The sequence below is a fragment of the Chrysochloris asiatica genome, unplaced genomic scaffold, assembly GCF_000296735.1.
Source record: "Chrysochloris asiatica unplaced genomic scaffold, ChrAsi1.0 scaffold00033, whole genome shotgun sequence".
Classification (NCBI taxonomy): Eukaryota; Metazoa; Chordata; class Mammalia; order Afrosoricida; family Chrysochloridae; genus Chrysochloris; species Chrysochloris asiatica.
In genome coordinates this window covers 767110-790691 of record NW_006408551.1, presented here as the reverse complement: position 1 = coordinate 790691, position 23582 = coordinate 767110, and the positions used below count along the sequence as shown (strand labels likewise).

At 36.6% G+C, this 23582-nt stretch overlaps 1 protein-coding gene across 1 annotated transcript; it reads right to left on the bottom strand.

Annotated features, from left to right (window-relative positions):
* Positions 1–8753: 8753 nt before the first annotated feature.
* LOC102836152 (olfactory receptor 6C2-like) lies at positions 8754–9689 on the bottom strand. The gene has a single exon (XM_006859384.1). It carries the CDS (start codon positions 9687–9689, stop codon positions 8754–8756), a length of 936 nt encoding a protein of 311 aa, XP_006859446.1.
* Between the last annotated feature and the right edge of the window lie 13893 nt (positions 9690–23582).

Sequence of the window (23582 nt, the reverse complement as noted above, 5' to 3'; positions counted from 1 at the left end):
AATAAGGAAGATCGTAGAAGAATTGATGCCTTTGAGTTGTGGTGTTGGAGGAGAATACTGAAAGTGCCATGGACTGCCAAAAGAACCAATAGATCTCTTTTGGTAGAAGTGAAGTCAGAGTGCTCCCTGGAGGCCAGGATGGCTAAGATTCATCTCTCATACTTTGGACATATTGTCCGGAGGGAATAGTTGCTGGAGAAGGATCTCATGCTGGTTAAGGTGGAGGGTCAGAGAAAAAGAGGAAGACCCCCAACGAGATGGATCAGACAGGTGGCATCATTGGTGGCATCAAGTGGTAGTGAGGTTGGCCCAGGATCGGACATTGTTTCATTCTGCTGTACATGGGGTTACTATGAGTCAGTTCTGACTCGATGGCACCTGACAACAACAACAACATATGAAATTTGAATCTAGGGAAATTAGAAGTTGTGAAAAAGAAAATGGAGTACATAAAGATCGACATCCTAGGCATTAGTTACTGAAATGCACTGGCATTGGCTCTTTTTAATCTGACAATATTATGATTTATAATGCTGGAAATGACAAATTCAAGACTAATTACATAGCATTTATGATTAAAAGGAACATTTCAAGATCTATTTTGAATACAAGATACAATGTTGTCTATGATAGGATAATGCACCTAAAAGGAAGAAAAGTTAATACAATCATTATTCAAATTTAAATAATTTAAAGATCAATTTAAAGAATTCGACCAACTTCTTCAGTCTGAAATTGGTAGAATATGAAATCAAGATCTATTAATAATTATTGGTGATTAGAATGTGAAGACTGGGAGCAAAAGAAGGATCAGTTGTTGGAAAACATCACATTGGTGATGGAAATCATGCTAGAGATTGCATAACAGAATTTTCCAAGAACAATGACTTGTTCATTGCAAATACCTTTTTAAAAAAAAATAAAATGTGATTTTACACATTGACCTCACCTGATGGAATACGAAAGAATAAAATTGACTACTTCTGTGGGGAGAGACAATGGAAAAGCTCCATATCATCAGGCAAACCTAGGCCAGGAGCCAACTGTGGAACATATCAATTGCTCACATGCAAGTTCAGGCTGAAGTTGAAGAGAATTAAAACAAGTCCATGTGAACCAAAATATTACCTTGAATATATCCCACCTCAATTTAGAGACCATCTCAAGAACAGATTTGGTGCATTAGACACAATGTACAAAGACCAGAAGAGCTATGGGATGACATCAAGAACAACATAAAGAAAAAAGCAAAAGGTCATTAAAGAGACAGGAAAGAAAGAAAAGACCAAAATTGATATCAGAAAAGACTCTGAAACTTGAATGCTAAAGCAAAAGAAATAAATGAAGAAGGAACAAAGCTGAAAAAAAATTCCAAAGGACAGTTCAAGAAGACAAAATTAAATATTATAATGAAATAAGGAAAGGATACGCTTAGCATTTCTTGAGCTGAAAGAATGAAAGAAAAAAAAAAAAACTGTCTTGACTTGAAATATTAAAGGACTCCATGGGCAAAATATTGAATGAATTAGAAAGCTAGCAAAGAAGATGGAAAATGTATACACAGTCACTGTACCAAAAGAAATGTCGGATGTTTAACCATTTCAAGAGGTAGCCTAGAATCAAGAACCAATGGTACAGAAAGAAGAAGTCCAAGGTGCACTGAATATTTTGGTGAATAACAAGGCTCCCGGAATTGCTAAAATATAAATTGAAGCCTTGCTGCAGTCTGATGCAGCACTGGAGGTGCTCACTCATCTATGCCAAGAAATTTGGAAGACAGCTACCTAGTCAACTGATTAGAAAAGACCCATATTGGTGTCCATTCCAAAGAGAGGTGACCGAAAGGAATGTAGAAATAATTGAACACTATCATTAATGTCACATGAAATTAAAATTTTGCTAAAGAGACTTCAAAAATTGCCGGAATGGTATATCAACAAGGAACTGCAAGAAACTGAAGCTGGATTCAGAATTGATCATGAAACTAGTAATATCATTGGATATACTGGTCAGATGGATCTTGGGTGAAAGTAAATAATACCAGAAAGATGTTTACATATGCTTTATTGACTATGCAAAGGCTTTTGACTGTGAGACAAAATCATGACAAGCTATGAATAACATTGTGCTCATGAGGAACCTGAACATAGACCAACAGGCAGTCCTTTGAACAGGATAGAGGCATATTGAATGCTTTAAAGTCAGGAAAGCTTTGTGCCAGGATTGTATTCTTTCACCATACTTATTCAACATGTATGCTAAACTAATAATCTGAGAAAATGGATTACATGAAGAAGAGCGTGCATGAGGATTGGAAAAAGCCCTTCAGTATCCCCTTATTCTTGGTCTATGTACAAGTTCCTCATGAGCACAATTAAGTGTTCTAGAATATCCATTTTTCCCAACGTTACTCATAGTTTTGTCTTGATCCACATAGTTGAATGTCTTTGCATTGTCACTAAAGCACAAATAAAAATCGTTCTTTTATTCTCTGCTTTCAACCAAGATCTAAATGATGCCAGAAATAATTTCCCGAGTTCCAGGTCCTCCTTTAAATCTGCTTTGAATTTCTGAGAGCTCTCTGTTCATGTATTGTTGCAACTATTTTTGAATTATCTCCAGCAAAATTTTAATGCTATTGTTTGATGATTTCTGCATTCTGTTGGGTACCTTTCTTTTCAGCTTTTTGGTCAGGTAGCTGTCTTCCAGATTTATTGTTATAGATGAATGAGTACCTCCAGTGCAGCATAACTTTGTTGAAGCATTCAATTTGTATTTTCCTAATTCCTGGAACCTTGTTTTTCATCAATGCCTTCAGTGCAGTTTGGACTAAGTATCATGGTTTCTTGATCTTATGCTACCTTTTGGAATGGTTGAACATTGACCAATTCTTTTTGATACAGTGACTGTGTATTTATTTTCTTTGGATGCTTTCTGGATCAAGTCTTATTGTAATTATTAAGCACCATGAAGTTGGTTCTGACTCATAACAACTCAGTATAGTGTTTCTGAGGAGCAGCTGGTGAGTTTGAATCACTGACCTTGTGTTCAAACCAATGTTGTAGTCCAGGGCTTATCCCACAGGACTTTTAAGGTCTTGTCTGTTAATTGTCAGTTTTCATTTGCATGTTGTTGTTGTTAAGTGCCTTCAAAGTTGAGTTGGTTCTGACTTATAGTGACTCTGTATAGGGTTTCTGAGGATTGGCTGGTAAGTTTGAAACACCGTTTAAAACCAAACTTGCAGTCCAGTGCTTATCCTACAACACCACACCAAGACTCCACATGAGGTGATTAAATGTACCATAGTTCTAAAAGTGACATCTTTGTGTTTTAATACTTTAAACAGGTCTTTTGCAGCATATTTTCCCAATAAAGTACATCATTTGATTACTTTCTGACACTTTTATGGGCCTTGATTGTGAATACAGGTAAATCTAAATCTTTCTTAAATTATACCTCTGCAGTATAATATAATGACTCTTTTTGTACAAATCTGCTTCTATTTTCTTTGTTCTAGATGAATCCACATTTAAAATTTTATCTTGTTGAATTTTATTCATACACTTATGGGGTATTTGTAAGTTTTATTAGAGATGACTCTAGAAATAATCTTGTATGACTTATAACATAACTGTGGAATTCTAATGAGAATTGCACTGAATTACATATATTAACTTTGGCTGGATTTTGATAGTCCTGATGTTGAATCTTTGCGTCCAAGAATAACATACTTTTATTTTCTTCACCTATTTTACATATTTAAGCTGATTTTTCCATTCAGAGAACTATGCTTTTCTTTTCAATGACACTACTTTCTTACTATTATGATTGATATAATTATTCTTTTAGATATTTATTGCCAATTAACGATAGGTTTCTAGTTTTTAATGTATTTTTAATTTTTCTTAAATACTTTTCTCTATTATTTCTACATTTGTTTATTTTATTTATGCCTTTTTCAATAATGTTAGTTGAATATGAACCTATTCACAGTGAAATTAAGAAAATATAACTTTAAAGACATAATTTATTTTATTGCTACTCAGGAACATTTCTACCAATTAAATTACGATGCACTGTTAAAATGTCATACGTGTCAAAACATCAATTAAAATTGTTTAAAATGCGAATATTCAAATTGTTTAAATATAGTGACTGTTGTTGTTGTTAGTATGTGCCATGGAGTGGGTTCCGACTCATAGCGACCCTGTACAGGGTTTCCGAGGCAGTAAATCTTTACGGGAGCAGAAAGCCTCATCTTTCTCCCACGGAACAGTTGGTAGTTTCGAACTGCTGACCTTGAGGTTCGCAGCCCATTTCGTAACCACTACACTACCAGAGCACCTTGATAAGTCATACATAGTTTGTTCTTGGTTTTGTAATCTAGTGTTGTTTTATTCTCTTAACATAGTTTTTATTTTTCACAAATATCACATTCCCATTTTACTGATGATTTCTTACAATTACTATTATTTATTTTTAAAGTTTTCTCAGAATTTCTTCAGCTTTTCCTATATCATCTTCTTTTAAAATTGTTGTTGTTTATTGATATGTAAATTATGAGACTGTTTATTTTATTACTAAATTAAACTCTGGTTGGCCATAATCTATTTTTCTTTAAATATGTGGCTAGAATTAGCTTGCATCTATTTCATATTGAACATTTCTATTTATATATCTAAATACATTTATAATATTTTATTTTTCAATAGCTTGTGATGACTTAATTTAAAATGGAATTAATAAAGAGTTTCTTAATTACAAAAAATCATTTTTGAAGCAATTTGGTTCTGCTTCTATTTTATGTTATTGTTAAGTGCCATTTAGTTGGTTCCAACTCATGGCAACCCTGTATAGAGTTTCTGAACTATATTCATTTTCTCAATACATTATATGGATATTGTAATATACAATCATAGTTTCTTAATTCATAATTACCAAGGAGGTTTAAATTGATTCCAACCTGTCTATTTTGCTACTATTTGAATCTGTTGTATATTGATATTTATGCCATGTTTCTTATTTTTAATCTTGAATATGTGGCTTACTTTCTATTTTCCCCTTTATTGTGTGTATGAGATTTCATTTTCTGAATTTTAGACAGAATTAGCTTTTCTATTACTTTATCTTTTTATTATCATTGCCTTTAATTGTTATCTTAAAATTCATTTTCTACTTTATTTTATATGATATTTCTAATAACTTTAAAATTGTGGGTTATAATATTTTCTACTTTATTTTATATGATATTTCTAATAACTTTAAAATTGTGGATTATAATATTTAAGAACACAAATTTCTTCCAAGTGCCTCTGTGTTATGTTATCCCTATGTAAGTATTTGTTATTTTATTACTTACATGATAGAGTGTAATTCTACTTTTGAATTTAGTCAAAATTAGCTGTTGTTGATAAGTGCTGTCGAGTTGGTTCCGACCCATAGTGACCCTGTACAGGGTTTTTGAGGAGCAGCTGGTGAGCTTGAACCACCAACCTTGCAGTTCAGACAGCTTTGCAGTCTGGCGCATTAACCTACAGCGCCACACCAGGACTCCAGCACTAGCTAATTCATTTTCAGTGAAATACAGATGAGGTTTTCTGCTCCCATAAAGTTTTACAGCCACAGAAACCCTATACAAGGCCACTATGAGTCAGAACTGACTTGAGAGCACACCACCACCACCACCACATATATATGTATTAATATTTCATTTGTTGCCTCCTTTGCAGAGCCACAGTCAGGATTTTAAGTTATGTTAGGATATTTGTCTTGTTCCTCTAGTTTTCTTTTCTTTTTAAACTGAAGAACCTATTTACTCAAACTTATCTCATTTTATATGTTATCTATAATATTATTTTTGTCAAAGGAGTCCTGTTGAGGCAATGATTGAATGCTAGCTGCAGTTTGAACTCACCAACTACTCTGTAGAAGAAAGCTATGGCAATCTGTTAGCATAAAGATTATAGTTGCAAAACCCAATGGGTTAATTCTACCTGTTCTAAAGGTGGCTGTGAGTTGGAATCAATTTGATGCCAATGATAGTTTTCTTGTTTGGTTTGGTTGGGATTAATTTTTTCACATTCTTTCCATTAAGAATGTGTTACTTGATTTTTTTCTCAAGTAGCAAACCCACATAGATAATGCACATAAACACATATAAAAGTTCTCGGGCATAGTACACTCATTCATATAGTCCCATGTTTCATGACATTTTGGACTCAATCACCCCCATTTATTAATCCCAAATGCTCATTTTGATTATATCTGCAAAATGAAGTACAAGCCATAGTGAAGAACTGATGGATCAAGTTTGGCAATATCCCAGTAATTAAAAAATAAATAAATAAACTATTAAAATGATATGTTAGCTTTGGGCCAGTTTGTCTTAAGGTCTGAGAGCAGTAACGTTCTTTATAGAAGATCTGTGTTCAGATATGATGCACCAGAGATGGGTGGACTCTCAAGCAGAAGGCTATGCTTGGGGCTGTCATAGGCCAATCATAAGCTGGTCACATGGTGGTCATGGGTCATTGCTAATGCTCAACATGATCCCATGGTGCTGGTCATACATGAAGCCAGGTGGCAGGGTGGTACAGGTGTAGAATGGGCATTGTCCCATCTTATTGGGGCTCCAGGGTGGCCTCTTGGACCCATCTCATCAACTGAGGATGCACAGTCCCACTATGCCCACAGTACTCATGCCTATTCCAGGTCATCCTCATGGGCTGGGGATTCAAGCAACTCCATGGGAAGCCAGCCAGATGGATGACATGACAGAATGTGCATAGCTGCTACATACTGGCCTCTCCCATCTGCATGACAGCTCCAGTCCAGAGTGCACAGACCCCCCTCACTTCCTTGGCTGGGGTCAGCTACCCTAGAGGGGACTGTTTACAAAGCAGAAAAAGTTTTGGATTTTTTTTCTCCCCTGCATTGGAAAAAGCAATTTGCAGAGCAGGGAAAGGATCCTGCAATACTGGAAGGACTACTTTAGGAATAGGGAAGGTAGACTGATAAGGATCTTCTGCTGCAAATCAAACCTCTACATCAACTGACAGGAAGAGAAGACTTAAATCCATGGGGCAGAAATTGAAATTGGAGGAAGCAACCAGTAGAAAATATTGTTATAGTTATTAAAATAACACATGGGGATTGTACAGCATGAAAAAAAACCATACAGCATGTACAATATTTACCTAAAAACCTGGTACTCTAGTCATTGTATGGAGCATTGATAGCTCTGTAGGATAAGTACTGGGCTGCTAACTACAAGATCTGTGGCTTAAATCCACCAGATTCTCTCTATGTAAGAAAGATAAGGCTGTCTGGTCCAATGAAGATTTATCATCTTGGAAACCCTACGGGAACGTCATTATGAGTCAGAATTGGCTGAATGACAATGGGTCTGTTCATCTCAGTTTCATGCTGTTGTGTCAACCCTAATTTATTTCATCACATGATTTCTGAGATTTTATATTTCATTTCCATTCAGATTAACACTCAGTTTGCCTGGATACATTGGTGTCAACTTCCCTCCAATCTATACTATGTCTTGTGTCAGTTAACAGGCTATGTTTTCAATTCCTTCTTCATCTCTGCTCCTAGGGATTTCCTTTAATTACTGTAATGTAAGCTAAACAATTAAAATAATATTTTCTAAATTGTACTATCTTACACATTTTTACATTGGTAGAATTTTCATGTTGTTTCAGTCTTCTATAGTTTGCTAAGGTATGCCTGACCAAAGCTGTATTTTCAAAGGCCTCATATGCATGCAAAGTTGGACAGTGAATAAGAAAGACCATAAAAGATTTGATGCATTTGAGTTATGGTGTTGGAGGAGAATATTAAAAGTACCATGGACTGCCAAAAGAACAAACAGATCTGTGTTGGAAGAAGTACAGCTAGAATGCTCATTGGAAGCCAGGATGGCCACATTTTGTCTCTCATACTTCAGACATATTATCAGGAGGGACAAGTCACAGGAAAAGGACATAATGTTTGGTAAAGTGGAGGGTTGGAGAAAAAAAGGCAGAACCCCAACGAGATGGATTGGCACAGTGGTGGCAGGGATAGGATCAGGCAGAGTTTCATTCTGTTGTGCATAGGGTCGCTATGAGTTGATACCGATGGCACCTAACGACAACAGCAACAACATATTTTTCTAGATCTGGAATTATAGTACATTCTTAAAAATGTTGTCTTTTACCCTTACATTTGTGGGAAAAAGAAAAGCTTTGGCAAAGATTTAAAAGCCTCAGAGATCCTAAACAGGGTTGCTATGATTTGGAATGGACTCCATGGCACTTAACAACATCAACAAACTTAAAGAACTTGTAAAAATGTTAAATAAATGTGTCAGTATAGTTGGATGAGGATGACAAATTATTAAGACACATCTATAGGTGGACTTCTGGTATAGCCCTGTGGAATCAGCACTGGACTGAAACCACAGGTCGGTGGTTCAAACCAACCAGCTGCTTCTTAGAAACCCTATACAGTGTTGTTATGTGTTGAAACTGACTTGATGACTCTTAAGAACAACAATAGTCCTGGTGTGGCGCTGTAGGATAAGCACTAGACTGCTAACTGAAAGGCTGGCAGTTCAAACCCACCGGCTGCACCTTGGAAACCCTATAGAGGGTTGCTGACTTGGAAACAACTCAACAGTACTTAGCAACAACAACAATATTAATAACTTTAATGAGGGAATGGTTATCATTTAAGTTACATTTACCAACTACTTTCTTATATTACTTCTTTGAGAGAAAAGCAATTCTTTTGATTGAGTCATTGAAAGCTTTCTTCACTTGCTTATTTCTCAGGGTGTAAATAAATGGGTTCAACATGGGTGATATAGAAGATACAAGTAGAGATACACCTTTATTAAGAGCCACCTCTTCCTTTACTGATGGTTTGATGTAGATGAAGATGCAGCTGCCGTAGGTAATAGAAACCACAATCATGTGGGATGAACAGGTGGAAAAGGCTTTTTTCCTTTGCTGAACAGAAGGAAATCTTAGAATGGTCATGATGATATAAATATAGGATAGAAGTACACACAAAAGGGTCATGATGAAAGTCAACACAGCACACACTAAAATAACTTTCTCTATAAGCCACGTGTCAGAGCATGAGATCTTTAGGAGGGGGGTGGCATCACAGAAAAAATGATCGATGACATTAGAGTCACAGAATTCCAGGCTTAGACCAAGGCTAAGTGGAGGGATTATGATTAACAAACCAACCGTCCAACAACTGATGAGAAGCCTGTTGCAGACTCTGTTGCTCATGATAGTCATGTAATGCAAGGGTTTACAGATAGCCACGTAGCGGTCAAAGGACATTGTGGCCAGGAGAAAAAATTCCGTTATGCCAAAAAGGTAAGTAAAAAATATTTGAATAGCACAAGCATTATAGGTAATGATTTTGTCACCAGTTGATATGTTGTACAAAAATCTAGGAATGCAAGCAGTTGTGAATGAGATTTCTAAGAAGGAGAAATTTTGTAGAAAAAAGTACATGGCTGTTCTAAGATGGCTATCTATGAGGGTGAGGAGGATAATGGTCAGGTTTCCAGTCACACTCAACAGGTAGGTAAGAAACAGAAAGATGAAAACTAGAACCTTCAGTTGTGGGTCATCAGTCAGTCCCAGCAAGATGAATGTTGTTATTGTACAATTTCTCATCATGGCTTCCTGACTTTTTTCTCGTCTGTATAAAAAATTCAGAAACACTTAAAGAAGTGAAATCAATAATCAGCTCTCAATAGTAGTTAAGCAAGCCAAGGAAATGAACACGACCATCTTAAAGTGATCACTTTCTCTATGTGATCATATAATTTTAAATTGTATACATATAAGTGGTAAATATCTTTTCATGTTTGCTGTATTTTCTAACAGAATAATTTTCTTTGTTCATGATTCTCTTTTCTTATTGTACTATCAATGAGTTCTGAAAGCCTTTGATAAATATTTTATGAGATTTTTAAATTCCAAGGTTACTTGTTATTTTTTGTATGTTTTCTTGAAATTATAGAGTTTTGCACAAGGTACAACCATAGTAGATGAAACTGAGATGATGTGCTGAAGGAAATCTTTGCAACCTAACTATTGTCTCATTATCTCAAGTCATGACCTCTTAGGGCATCTCTGAGATACTAAACTCAATCACTCACATACCTGTCAGTATTAAGTGTTCTAAAAATCTTAGGATATATATATATTTTTTTCTTTTCATTATAGTAGTACATCCATGATACTCAGGTTTTTTTTTTTTTTTTAGTCCTTACAAATTAGGAATTGAAAAAGCAATTCACCTTAATGTGTAACTGGCTCATTTTTGTTTATCTTAACATGCAAATGAATAATGAGAAGAATATCAAATGAGACAATGACATTATCTACGTGAACTTCTTTTACTTGAGATTGATAGTCCTATTTATGTGTGCATCTTTTTGTTGTTGTTGTCAAGCTATAATTTAAGGTAAGGTATGTTTTTCCCTCCTTTGTATAAAACACTATTATAAAAGAACACATCTGCATTTGTATCCATCTAAGTATAAATCAAACAACATATTTCACTCTGCAAATCTTCTGCAAAAGACTCTTTAAAGTGTTACAAAAACAACACCAAAAATGCAAAGATATCACCTTGACCTAAGTCATGGTGTTTTCAATTGCCTCAAGTGCATACAAAGTTGAACATTGAATAAGGGAGACCAAAGAAGAATTGACACATTTGATTTAAGGCAAAGAAGAATTGCATATGCCATGGACTACTAGAAGAACTAACAAATCTGTCTTGGAAGAATTAAAGCCAGTATGCTCCACAGAAGCAAGGATGGGGAGACTTCAACCCGTGTACTCTCGATATGTTAACAGAAAGAATCAGTCCCTGGAGAAAGATATCATGCTTGGTAAAGTACAGGATCAGTAAAAAAGAGGAAGACTGAGTGAGATGGATTTATACAGTGACTGTAGCGATGGGCACAAGATTTGTATGTATGCACATGATTGGGCAATATTTCTTTTTGTTGTGCATAGGGTCTACTCAAGTGTGTCAAACAACAACAATAACAAAATTATAATACAATTTCAAAATGATGTGTAAATAAATTTTTGTTTCATTACAGAATGGGGAAACTGGCACTAACAACTATTATTTTATAAAGGCAAATATATTTTTACATAGAATTATATGACCATTTATTACAAAGACAATTGAAAAGGAAAACTTTACTTACTCTTATGGTAGGCAATCATTACTTCAGAGTGGTTGTCTAACAAACCTAGTTTTTAAGGTTAAAATTTATCTGTGGCTTTCTAGTCTATTGTTCATAATTCTAATCTATATTCACATGAGGCCTTGGAAATACATGGACCTCTCTCTTATTAATCACTAAAATTTTAAAGATATTCTTCACAAAGGACTTTAATTATAAACCTATGAAGTACTTTCTAATACTATCTATATCTGAAAATGAAACCCGGTTCTGAGTATTGAGAACTATCATGAATTCTCTAAGATTATGGTGCTGGTGGTTATGTGCCTTGGAGTTGGTTCTAACTCTGAGATTATAAAGGTGTTGATATGCTGATTTCCCTGGGTTGTTCAAGGTTTATGGAGATTTGCTATTTGTTTTGGTTAGTAAACCTGTAGCTAAAGGAATAAAATAGTCCTTCGAGTCTCAGTTTGAAAAATCACTGTGGAATCTTTTTTGGAACAAATTGGCAAAATGCCTAAAACACAGTGTGGGATTAGTATTCTCAGAGGAAGGAAGTTAAAACAGTTTAGAAATTAAAACACAGACAATAAGAATCAGAAAATGAGTCAGTATAATTAATTTTGATTTATGTTTATACCACCTAAAGCAGTTTGAAGATCAAAGAATCCTCACTTACTCTTGTGTTTACCTATTATTTGAAAAAATAAAATTCGTTTTAAAAGTCAGGTAAAATGTACATAATCTTATAGTTTAGGGATAACTATTAAATTATTTAAAAAGACCCTTTCAGGTTATAATTCAACAAATATATTTCTATGTGCTGTATGTAACATTTATAAACACTTGAACAAAAAGCCTACTACATACAATTGTGAATAAACTGTCTTGCTGTTGTTACTGGTTGCCATCAAGATGATTGGGACTGATGACAACCTCAGGAGTACAGAGTAGAACTGTACCAGTGGATTTGGAAAGCTGTCACATTTCAAAACAGATTGTCAGACCTCACTCCCAAGGCTTCTTGGGTTGGGCTTCAGGGCCACTCTCTTACTTTGTTTGTTGTTGTTAGGTGCCAACGAGTCAATACCAACTCATAGCGACCTTATGCACAGCAGAACGAAACACTGCCGGATCCTAGCCCAACCTCACTACTGTTGCCACACTTGAGTCCATCGATACTGCCACTTGGCCAGTCCATCTCATTGGTGGTCTTCTTCTTTTTCTCTGACCATCCACCTTAGCAAACATGATATCCTTCTCCAGTGACTGGTCCCTTCTGACAATATGTCCGAAATATGAGAGATGAATTTGGCCGTCCTGGCCTCCAAGGAGCACTCTGGCTGCACTTCTTCCCAAATAGATCTATTGGTTCTCTAAGCAGCCCATGACACTTTCAACATTCTCCTCCAACACCATAACTCAAAAGCATCAGTTCTTCTATGGTCTTCCTTATTTACTGTCCAGCTTTCACATGCACATGAGGTTATTGAAAATACCATGGCTTGTGTCAGGCACAGCTTAGTCCTCATAATAACATCTTTGCTGGTGAACACTTTAGAGACAACCATGTGATTGTCAACTTCAAAATGGCCAAACCAGTCCATTACAGCTCACTAATGCCTAAGATATTGATGTTTATGAGTGCTTAAATATTTGCACGATCAATGTATGTTGTGGTCATTTATTGCCTTTGAGTCACTACCAACTCATATGATGCTGTGTTCGGTTTCAGAGGAATGGTTGGTGTATTTGAATAACTGACCTTGTGAATAATTGTCCAGTGTTTATCCCATAGCACCACACTAAGACTATCAAGGTATGTTATGTTGTTAAGTGCCATTGAGTTGATTCTAACCCATATTGACCCTTTATAGGGTTTCTGAGGAGCTCCTGGTAAGCTTGAACCTCCAACCTTGCTGTTCAAACCAACCTTGCAGTCCAGTACATTAACCCACAGTACCACAGCAGAACTCTGACTGTCACATTTTTTTCCCTGCTCACTTTCACTCTTGGTATGTCTAAAGATCACATCTCAATATCTGTTTCATGCTTGCCCCTCTTTGTCCTAAAAAAGACTATTTCATTTTCAACTTTATTGTAAATTTCCATTGAAAATGCTAGCTTAAGTTGACTCACATGCTAATATTTCCTTCAGTAATATTATGCAGTCTACAGTTTTCAGATTAAAAAAAAAGTACTTTTGTAGTTTATCTTATTATTTCTTGAGAATAGTGCTGATAAATATATGGGTAAAAATTAAGCATGTGGGTGTGTTTGTCTGCAAAATTGGTAACTATAGTTTGGAGTAAGATCTGATTTGTTTCCATGGAAAATCTCTTAGTGAGAGATGTCAACTAGAACAAATGTTTCATAAGGAGGAAACATAATAAACAAGTTAGAATATGTTTTAGTTGCACGGTCAATAAAGTTTTAGACACTTAATCTGAGTATGACTTTAAAGATTTAAAATAGATTGGAAATATGACGCTCATTAATCCAATGTGTGGAGACCTGGTGTGACTCTTTAGGATAAGTACTCAATTGCAAGGTCAGTTTAAAAGACAAAGTTAGCAGTTCAAACTCACCAAACACTACTTGGAAACCCTATACAGGGTAACTGTAAGATGGAACAGACTCGTTGGCATTTAATAGCAACAATAAGTTCCAATATGGAGTCCTGGTATGGCATGGTGATGTAGAATAAAGCAGTGGACCACAAGCTCACCTCAACCACAAGGTCAGCAGCTCAAACTCACCAATCATTCCTTGGAAACCCTATACAGGATCACTATACGTTGGAACATACTAAACAGCACTTACCAAAGAAAACAAATTCCAAAGTTTCTTAGTTTTTTTTTGTGATTAAACCATTTCCTCACAATATATTGTATATCAATACCTTTTCAAACTAAAGTGATAATGGATTATCAACAAATCAGTAAAAAGACTTAAAATTAAAACTTCAAATTAGCTTCTAAAAACTTATTATCAAGTTCTGTACTCATACTATCAAATCCATAAAACAATTTACTGATCTGTTCTGGTTCTTTAACTATGACACCAAATTTCCCTAATAATTTAAATTCACAATTTTAATATCTTCCTTTTTCTCTGAGAGAAATGCAACTCTTTAGATTAAATCATTCTAAACTTGTTTCAAATGAAAGCTATTGCCACAGAGTCAATTTTGACACTTAGTGGCACTCTAGTTCAGAGTTGAAATGACCTATTATATTTTCAAGGTTATAAATCTTTACAGAGTCATTGTGTGGCACTGTAGAAATGTTTTCTAAATGATGTTACTTAAAACTTCTACACATACTTCCCATTTAAAAATTAAAAATGGAATTTCCAAATGGCAAGGAAGTCAGGTTGATTTTAAGATAAAACAGACTGCTTTAAGCATAAGAAAAACACAAAGTCAAAACTGTCAAATTATTGTCTCATGTAAAAGCTTGGATTATATCTAATCTCATTTTGAAAGATTAAACTTTTTTTTTTTGGCTGGAAAACATTGTCTTAACAACACCTGTAAAAGTCACTCTGAGTTAAGAAATAAGAGTGAAAAGGGAAGCCCACATCCTAATCACATCTACCTGGAGGCAATCAGAAGACATAAAAAATACTAAAACTCATACTCAATTAAGTATTAAGGCCACAGATAAACACCAAACATGTCTAAGAAGCAAAAGCAGATGACCATATCAGCACATGTCCAAAAACAAAATAAAATGTCAGAGACAAATGACCTAGAGGTAGGCCTGGGCTCCATTCTGGAAGGAGGGCAGGCCTTGGAAATGCCTGAGAAGGAATTCAGAAAAATGAATATAAAATGTTCCAAACACTTTACAATGGAGTTGAGAAAAATAAGGAAGAAGTCAGGTAAGCACTACAGGACCAATCAAATAAGAGAGATACAGCATTGGAAACAATTCAAAACCTATAGAAAGAGGTCCAAATGATCAATAATAGGATATCAGAAACTGACAATACACTGCAAAGACAAAGAAGTAGAATAGAAGAGATGGAAGGCAGAACCAGAAAGTAGGAAGACAAATCTCTCAATACCAAGATAGAAGAGCAAAAAATAAAAAGGATAAAAAATTCTGAAGAAGGTCTAAGATTATTGTTGAACAACATGAAGAGGAAAAACTTAAGAATTATCAGCATTCCAGAACAAAAAGAATCATACAAATCCATAGAGGAAATAGTTGAAGAACTGATGGAAGAAGATTTCTCTAACATCCTGACAAGTGAAAAGAAAAACATTCAAGAAGCTCAACAAACACCATGATAGGATAGACCCCAAAAGAAAATCATTGAGACATATCATAATCAAGTTCTCCAAAATCAAAGATAAGGAGACACTCCTGAAAGCAGCTAGGGAAAACAGAAGTGTTATATGGAAAGACAAGCAAGATTAAGCTTCGATCTCTCAGCAGAAACCATGCAAGCAAGAAGACAATGGGGAGACATATATAAATCCTTGAAAGGAAAAAAAAAAACCTGCCAACCAGGAATCCTTGATCAAGCAAAGCTATCAATCAAATATCATGATGTAATCAAAACATTCCAGTAAAAACACAAGCTAACAGATTTTTCCAAAGCCAACTGTGCACTACAAAACATCCTACAGGGAGTTCTGTGGACTGAGAAACAACATGAACAGACAACAGCCAGAGATTGACATATGTGGCAGCACCTCCCAGAACTAAATTAACAGAAGGAAGAGTCAAGAACAGAAATACAAGAACAAACTCAGAGAATATGGGAGCTCAGTCTATGATCAAAACAATTATAATATAAAAGAAGGTAAACACATAGGAACAGAGATCCAGATGGTGAGAAGGTCACGTAGATTACAGGATAAAAGAGTGCACTAAATGGAGGGAAAAGTTAATGAGGTATAAGATAACCTAAAAGAAAATTAACACTTCACAACATACCAAGGAAATGAAAATCTAAGAAGAACATGGAAACATTAAACCTAGGAAACTCAAAAGAAAGAACACAAAAAGCATGAACTCAGCAAAGGAAGACACACAGAACAAAGAAAGCAGCAAAACCACACACACACACACACACAAAACATAATGGCAGCAATTAATCCATATCTATCTATAATTACACAGAATGTAAACGGATTAAATGCACCAGTAAAGAGAATATACTTGAAAACTTAGAAGAGATGGATACATTTTTAGAAAAACACGGCCTACCTAAATTTACACAGAGTGAAGTAGAAAACCTGAACAGACCCATAACAAAAGAAAAAAATGATCAGATCATCAAAAAACTCCCCAAAAAGAAGTCCAGGCTCAGATGGCTTCACTGGTGAGTTCTACCAAACATGTAGGGAAGTGTTGTCACTAATTCTACTGAAATTATTCCAGAATTTAGAGAAAGAAGGAAAACTTCCTAATATATTTCATTAAGCAAGCATAATCCTCTTATCAAAACCAGGGAAGGACATCACTAAGAAACAAAATTATAGAATAATATCCCTCATGAACATAGATGCAAAAAATTTTAACAAAATCTAGCCAACAGAATCCAGCAGCATGGTTCAAGATTAGAAACACGATCAACGTAATCCTCCATATAAATAAGAAAAAAGAAAAGTACCACATGATCACATTGATTGACGAAGAAATGCATTTGACAAAATGAAACATCCATTCCTGATAACAACACTCAACAAAGTATGAATTGAAGGGAAATTCCTCAGCATAATTAACAGCATATATACAAAATCAAAGCCTGTATTACTCTTAATGGAGAGAAACTGAAAGCGTTCTCTCTGCGAGCAGGAACCAGAGAAGGATAACCTTTGTCAACACTCCCATTCGATATTGTGCTGGAAGTCTTAGCAAAAGTTATACAGCAAGACAGGGAAATTAAAGGCATCCAAATTGCCAAATAATACACATTAGAAACCACATGGTGGATGTAACAATGAAACCAAAGGAAATCAAAAGGATAATAACAGAATACTATGAAAAGTTATATTCCAACACATTTGAAAACTTAGAAGAGATGGCTATATTTTTAGAAAAACACAACTTGATACTGAAGGAGGACGTCTAAAGTGCATTGAAGGAATTGGCAAAGAACAAGTGTCCAGGAATTGATGGAATAAAAATTGAAATCTTTCAAGAAAGTAAGGTGATACATGAGGCACTCACACAGCTATGCCAAGAAATTTGGAAGACAACTATCAGGCCGACTGATTGGAAGAGATCAGTATTTGTACCTATTCCAAATAGAGGTTACTTAATGGAATATGGAAATCATTGGACGATCTCTTTGATATCCCATGCGGTAAAGTTTTGCTAAAGGTAATACAGAAGTGACTACAATAATATACGGACAGAGAACTTCCAGAGGTTCAAGCTGGATTCTGAAGAGGCAGTGGAACGAGGGTTATCATTGCTGATGCCCAATGGATCTAGACTGAAATCAAAGAGTATCAGAAAGATGTTTACCTGTGCTTTATTGACTATGCAAAGGCTTTTAATTGTGTGGATCATGACAAACTATGGACAACACTGTGAAGTATGTGTATTCTGGAACACTTAATTGTGCTGATGAGGATTCTGTACCTGGACCAACAGGCTGTTGTTCGAAAGAACATGGGAACACTGAATGTTTTAAAATTAAGAAAGGTGTGTGACAAGGTTGTATTCTTTCACTATACTTATTCAACCTGTATGCTAAGCAAATAATCTGAGAAGCTCGGTTCTATGAAAAAAAATGTGGCATCAGGTTTGGAGGAAGACTCATTAACAACCTGTGATATGCAGATGATACAGCCTTGCTTGCTGAAAGTGAAGTGGACTTAGAACATTTACTGATAAAGATCAAAGAGCACAGCCTTTGGTATGGATTACATCTCAATGTTAAGAAAACAAAAATCCTAACCACTGGACCAATAAACAGCACTCTTATCTACGGAGAAAAGATTGAAGTTGTCGAGGACTTCATTCTTCTTGGATCGACTATCAACACTCACGGAAGCAGCAGTCAAGAGAACAAACGACGTATTGCATTTGGCAAATCTGCTGCACAAGACCTTTTGAAAATTTTGAAGAGTAAAGATATCAGCTTGAGGACTAAGGCACACCTGTCCCAAGCCATGGTATTTTCAATAACCTCATATGCATGAGAAAGCTGGACAGTGAATAAAGAAGACCATAGAAGAATTGATGTCTTTGAATTGTGGTGTTGTAAGAGAATACTAAAAGTGCCATGGGCTGCCAAAAGAACCAATAGATCCATTTTGGAAGAAGTGCAGCCAGCGTGCTCCTCAGAGGCCAAGATGGCCAAACTTAGTCTCTCATACTTTGGACATATTGTCAGGAGGGACCAGTCACTGGAGAAGGATATCATGTTTGGTAAGGTATGTTGTTGTTGTTAAGTGTCGTCGAGTCGGTTCCGACCCATAGCGACCCTGTACAGAGTTTCCGAGGGTGTAAATCTTTACGGGAGTAGAAAGCCTTATCTTTCTCCCGTGGAGCGGCTGGTAGTTTTGAACCACTGACCTTAAGGTTCGCAGCCCGATTTGTAATCACTACGCTACAGAGAAAAAGAGGAAGGCCCCCAACAAGATGGAATGACCAAGTGGCAGCATCAATGGACTCAAGCGTGGCAATAATAGTGAGGTTGGCCCAGGATTGGGCAGTGTTTCATTCTATATAAGGTCACTTTGGGTTAGCACTGACTCGATGGCACAGAACAACAACAAAAACATAAACTTACACATAGTGAAGTAGAAAACCTGAAGAGACCCATAACAAAAGAAGAAATTAATCGGATCACCAAACAACTCCCAACCAAAAGAAGTCCAGGCCCAGATGGCTTCAATAGTGTGTTCTAACAAGCATTTAGTGAAGAACTGTCACCAATTCTATTCAAATTATTCCAGAATATAGACGAGGGTGGAAAACTTCCTAATATATTTTATGAAGCAAGCATAACCCTCTTACTAAAACCAGGGAAAGATGTGACTAAGAAAGATAATTATAGGCCAATATCTACAGGGTCGCTATGGGTCGGACCTAACTCTATGGCACTTAACAACAACAACAACAACAACAACATCTCTCATTAACATAGATGCAAAAATTCTCAACAAAATCCTAGCCAAGAGTCCAGCAACACATCAAAAAGATAATACATCATGATCAAGTGGGAATCATATCAGGAATGCAAGAATGTTTCAACATTAGAAAAACGGTCAACATAATCCACCATATAAATAAGAAAAAAGAAAAAAACCACATGATCATATTGATTGATGCAGAAAAGGCATTTGACAAAATACAGCATCCATTCCTGATAAAAACACTCAACTAGGAATTGAAGGGAAATTCCTCTACATATTTAAGAGCATATATACAAAACCAACATCCTACATTATTCTCAATGGAGAGAAACTGAAAGCCTTCCCTCTGTGAACAGGAACCAGACAAGGATGCCCTTTGTCACCACTCCTATTGAATGTTTGACTGGAAGTCTTAGCAAGAGTTATACGGCAAGACAGGGAATTTAAGTGTCGGATTCCTGCTCCGACCTGCTCCGACCGCGGGTTACTCAAGGGAGAGGTGGGGATCAGTGATCAGGTAAGGGACACATGCTGATCAGGTAAGGGACACAAGTGACAAAGTTTATTAAAAAGTTCCGAGCTTATATAGGGCAAATTTGCAAGTCATTGTGGTTTGGCTAGTGCATAAGTTTCCTTTTCCCCGAAATGGCTCAGGTACATTCACCAGTAAGTTTCTAGTGCTGACGTTACTGTTGCTAGGCAAGTTTGGTTTCAAGGTAGTCATGAGCCTTGGAAGGCTCTGGCTTCCCACATCTCCCACATCTTTATTATAACAAGGGACGTTGCCTGTCTTAGGTGGTCAGTGAGAGTTCCCAGTCTTACCTGTCATGGATACTCATTGCAGCATAAGGCAATGGCTCAGTCTTAGGTTGACTGGGGGTCCACCAATCCTTACCCGTCTTTGGCTACACGTCTTGCATGTGTCAGGGGAGTGCCTTCAGCTGGAGGCCGTGAAGACGACTCCACAGCACTTTATACTGGTTAACTGCCATCCGAAGAAGGCAGGGAAGGAGGAGACAAGCAAAGATGACAAGTATGCCAATAGCTAGAATGGGGCCCCACAATTGAGAAAGAGAGGGAATAGTAGGGAACAAATTTTTAAGGTTGCATAGAAGTTGTTTAGCTAGTTCTGCAGGTTTGCTGTCAAGGTGGGGGGCATAATGCATAGCAATTATTTGTGCATGTAACTCATTCCATTCTCAGCTGATATTCTCAGCAATCCATACTCCGTGCAGATGGGCCTGCACTATGGGCCAAGGGAAGGCCGAGACATTATACACAATCTTAGTTACACAAATGGAGCAATAATCAGCATGGCACGCTGGTAAAGAGTAAGTATTTGCAGATGATATGATTGTATACATAGAGAGACACAAAGACTCAGTAAAAAACGATCAGACATCATTGGAAGATTCAGCAAAATGGCAGGGTATAAGATTAACATACAAAAATTAGTTGGATCCCTCTGTACCCAAAACAACAGCACTGAAAAGGACATTAGTTAAGCAATACCATTTACAATAGCCGCCCAAAGGATGAAATATCTGTGAATAAATGTAACCAGAAAAACAAAAGACGTATACAATGAAAACTATAAAACACTACTACAAGAAACCAAAGAGACCAACAAAAATTGAAGAATGTACCATGCTCCTAGAAAGGAAGACTTAACATTGTGTAAATGTCTATACTATCCAAAGCAATTTACACATATAATGCAATCCCAATCCAGATACCAAAGACATTCTTCAAAGAGATGGAAAAAACAATTACAAACTTTATATGTAAAGGAAAGAGACCCAGGATAAGCAAAGAACTGCTTAAGAAGAAGAAAAAGGTTGGAAATCTCTCACGCCCAACCTAAAATTTTTTTTACACAGCTACAGTGATCAAAACAGCTTCGTACTGGTACAATGAAAGATACATTGATCAGTGGAACAGAATTGAGAATCCAGAAATTAACCCATCCACATATAGACAACTGATTTTTGACAAAGTACTTAAATATATCAAATGTGGGGTGATATTCTCTTCAACACATGGTGCTGGCAGAACTGGAAAGCGATATGCCAAGGATTGAAACAAGACCTTTACCTCACGCCTTTATACAAAAACCAACTCAGAATGGATTAAAGACCTAAATGTGAATCCCAGAATTATGAAGGTCATCAATGGAAAAATAGGGACAAATGTGAGGGTACTAATTCAGGGAATACAATGACTACCAAACATTTTGAAAACAACACAAACAAAAGTAGACAAAATAGATGATTGGGACATACTAAAAATAAAAACTTACATACATCAAAAGGCTTCACCAGTAGAGTAAAAAGGGGACACATACAATGGCAAAAAATCTTTTTCAATGACACATCAGACAACTGAATCATTTCTAAAATATATAGGAAAACTACTACACCTCTACAAGAAAAAGACAAATAACCCAATTTAAAAATAGGCACAGGATATCAACAGACACTTCACCAAGGAGGAGATTCAGGCAGCCAACAAGCATATGAAGAAATGTTCACGATCATTAACCATTGTTGTTGTTGTTGTTGTTGTGTGCCGTCGAGTCGGTTCCGACCCATAGCGACCCTGTACAGGGTTTCCGAGGGTGTAAATCTTTACGGGAGTAGAAAGCCTTATCTTTCTCCCGCAGAGCAGCTGGTAGTTTCAAACCGCTGACCTTAAGGTTCTCAGTCCGATTCGTAACCATTAGAGAGATGCAAATCAAAACAACAATGAGATATCATCTCACACCAGCAACAACAGCATAGATCAAAAAAGTAGAGGACAATACATGCTGACAGGGATGTGGAGAGACTGGGATGCTCCTGCATTGCTGGTGGGATTGCAAAATGGTTCAACCTCTCTGGAAAGCAGTATGGCATTTCCTCAGAAGGTTGGAAATAGAAATACCTTATGATCCAGCAATTCCTCTGCTTGGTATTTACCCACAAGAAATACAAGCCAAAATATGAGTTGATATATGCACACCAATGTTCATAGCAGCACTATTTACAATAGCATAAGATATAGACAGCCTAAGTACCCATCAACTGAAGAATGGATAAACAAACTGTGGTACATTCATACAATGGAATATTATGCTACCTTGAAGAATAACAAGTAAGCTGCAAACCACCGAATAACATGGATGAAGATTGAGGACATTATGTTGAGTGAAATTTGTCAGTCACAAAAGAAGAAATACTGCATAGGACCACTACTATAAAAGACTAAGAAAACGAATGCACACTAAAGGGGTAGGGAGATTCTTTGCTGGTTACCGGGGTGTGGGGCGTGGATGAGGGGAGGGAGGGGAAGGTGGAGCACAGGTAGGGAATAGACACTGGATAGTTTGGGTGCTAGGGAGGTGGGCAATACACAAGAAGGGAGAGGGGAATGGAAGAACAAAGCAGACGGGAAAACAATTAGGCAGGTTTGCATGGGCTAAGTGAGACAGAGGTAATTAATGATGTATGTACAACCTTGGAACAACAGGGCTTGGGATACAGGGATTGAGACATGGTTATAATGGGGAAAAGGGGGAAAATAATGTTAAGATGCTTGGCTATCTTTTGCATCTTAGTTTCCCTGGCATACCATTATAATATAGATACTTGAGAGGGAGAGAAAGGAATAGCCTCAAATACCACCATGTTGTTGTTGTTGTTAAGTGCCTTTGAGTTGGTTCCGACCCATAGTGACCCTGTACAGGGTTTCCGAGGCTGTAAATCTTTATGGGAGCAGAATGCCTCATCTTTGTCCCACGGAGCGGCTGGTAGTTTCGAATTTCTGGCCTTAAGTTTTGCAGCCCGATTTGTAACCACTACGCTACCACCATAGTAAGCTTGAAAGTCCGTCTTCTGCCTATAACTGATTGGAATACCTAAAATGGGTCTACAATGTGTCCAGTGAAGGAGGCTTCCTGCGGAGCTTCTGTATTACATAAGACTATAGATGCAATCCTGAACCCAATCCAGAATCTTTTGAGGTGGGAAATTTCCACTTGAATGGACAAGCAGACCATCCTGGAGTAGCTAGAAGAACAGAAGAAACTGCTTGAAAGAAAGACCAAACAAGGAAGGAAGACAAAACAAGATAGGAAGTCCAACTGATTACTACAAGAACAAGCAAGTTGCTCACCCAGGAAACATCATGGCAAGTGGTCGGGTCACCTCAGGGCAAACCCCCTTCCAAGACTAAGACTTAATGGGAATACACACTCTAATTGGTGACCGTGTT

Excerpts from the sequence above, each read along its gene's own strand:
- LOC102836152 (XM_006859384.1), bottom strand. The coding sequence starts at position 9,689 with ATGAGAAATTGTACAATAACAACATTCATCTTGCTGGGACTGACTGAT.